At 31.2% G+C, this 1064-nt stretch overlaps 1 protein-coding gene across 1 annotated transcript; it reads left to right on the plus strand.

Annotated features, from left to right (window-relative positions):
- Window positions 1-390: 390 nt before the first annotated feature.
- Window positions 391-810, plus strand: LOC142333997 (uncharacterized). The gene has a single exon (XM_075381662.1). It carries the CDS (start codon window positions 391-393, stop codon window positions 808-810), a length of 420 nt encoding a protein of 139 aa, XP_075237777.1.
- Window positions 811-1064: the final 254 nt, after the last annotated feature.

Raw genomic sequence — 1064 nt, forward strand, 5'->3', positions numbered from 1 at the left:
AGAATACTTAAGATCATATGTCATTACTTAATTCTGACGATTTATTAACTAATAAATCAGATATATATTACTTACCTCACCACCTTACCTTTACCACAAGTCTAACTACTAAAATGCGAGTTGTCTTCGATGGCTCAGCTAAAACCTTTAATAGTTTATCTCTTAATGATACATTATTAGTAAACAAGATTTCTTCTCAATAATACTTGGATTTATAATTTAAAACTATGACATTACATCTGACATAGTGAAAATGAATCGTCAAATACTATTTAAACCTTACGACACTAATGTACAACGCATTTTGTGGCACGAATCTCCAGATCAACTACAACATTTTGGAACAACTACAATATATGGAACCGCTTCTGCTCCATACTTAGCCGCTAGATGTCAAATGAAAACCAAAGAGATTTCCCATTAGCAAGTAATGCTATTAGAAATGATTTTTGTGTTGATTTTATTTCGGGCTCTGAACATCTAGATGAAGCTATTCAACTAAAAACTGATGTTTCTAATTTACTCCAATGTTATGGTTTTCCATTTCATCAGTGGTTCTCTAATAATCATAATATTGCTACTCCTGAGCATAACTGTTCTATTCCTTTAGCCCAGGAACATGAGTTACGTACCTTAGGCATTTTATGGAACAATTCTACAGACACATTATCATTTCAAATTGTTCAATCTACCGATACTAAAATTTATAATAAAAGAATTGTTCTCTCTATTACTGCAGGAGTGTTTGACCCATTAGGTCTTATTGGTCCTATTGTTTTCTGTCATAAATTTTTTATGCAATCTTTATGACAACTAAAGATTAATTGCGATGATACATTACACAAAATGATGTTATCTCAGTGGTATAAATTATACAATCAGCTGCGCCTAATTAAATTAACATAAGTCATCCGATTAAATTCAACAATGGTGCTGAGGTTAACTCAACCCAAATACATGGATTTTCTGATGCTTCTATAAAGTGTTACAGCTGTTGTATCTACATTCAAACTTTATTTGCTAATCAAACAATTTCATGTAATTTACTTTGTTCCAAAACAAGA

The sequence above is a fragment of the Lycorma delicatula genome, chromosome 13 (assembly GCF_047948215.1).
Source record: "Lycorma delicatula isolate Av1 chromosome 13, ASM4794821v1, whole genome shotgun sequence".
In the NCBI taxonomy this organism is placed as follows: domain Eukaryota; kingdom Metazoa; phylum Arthropoda; class Insecta; order Hemiptera; family Fulgoridae; genus Lycorma; species Lycorma delicatula.

What these genes read in the sequence shown, in the direction of transcription:
- LOC142333997 (XM_075381662.1), top strand. Translation starts at nt 391, where the DNA reads ATGTCAAATGAAAACCAAAGAGATTTCCCATTAGCAAGTAATGCTATT.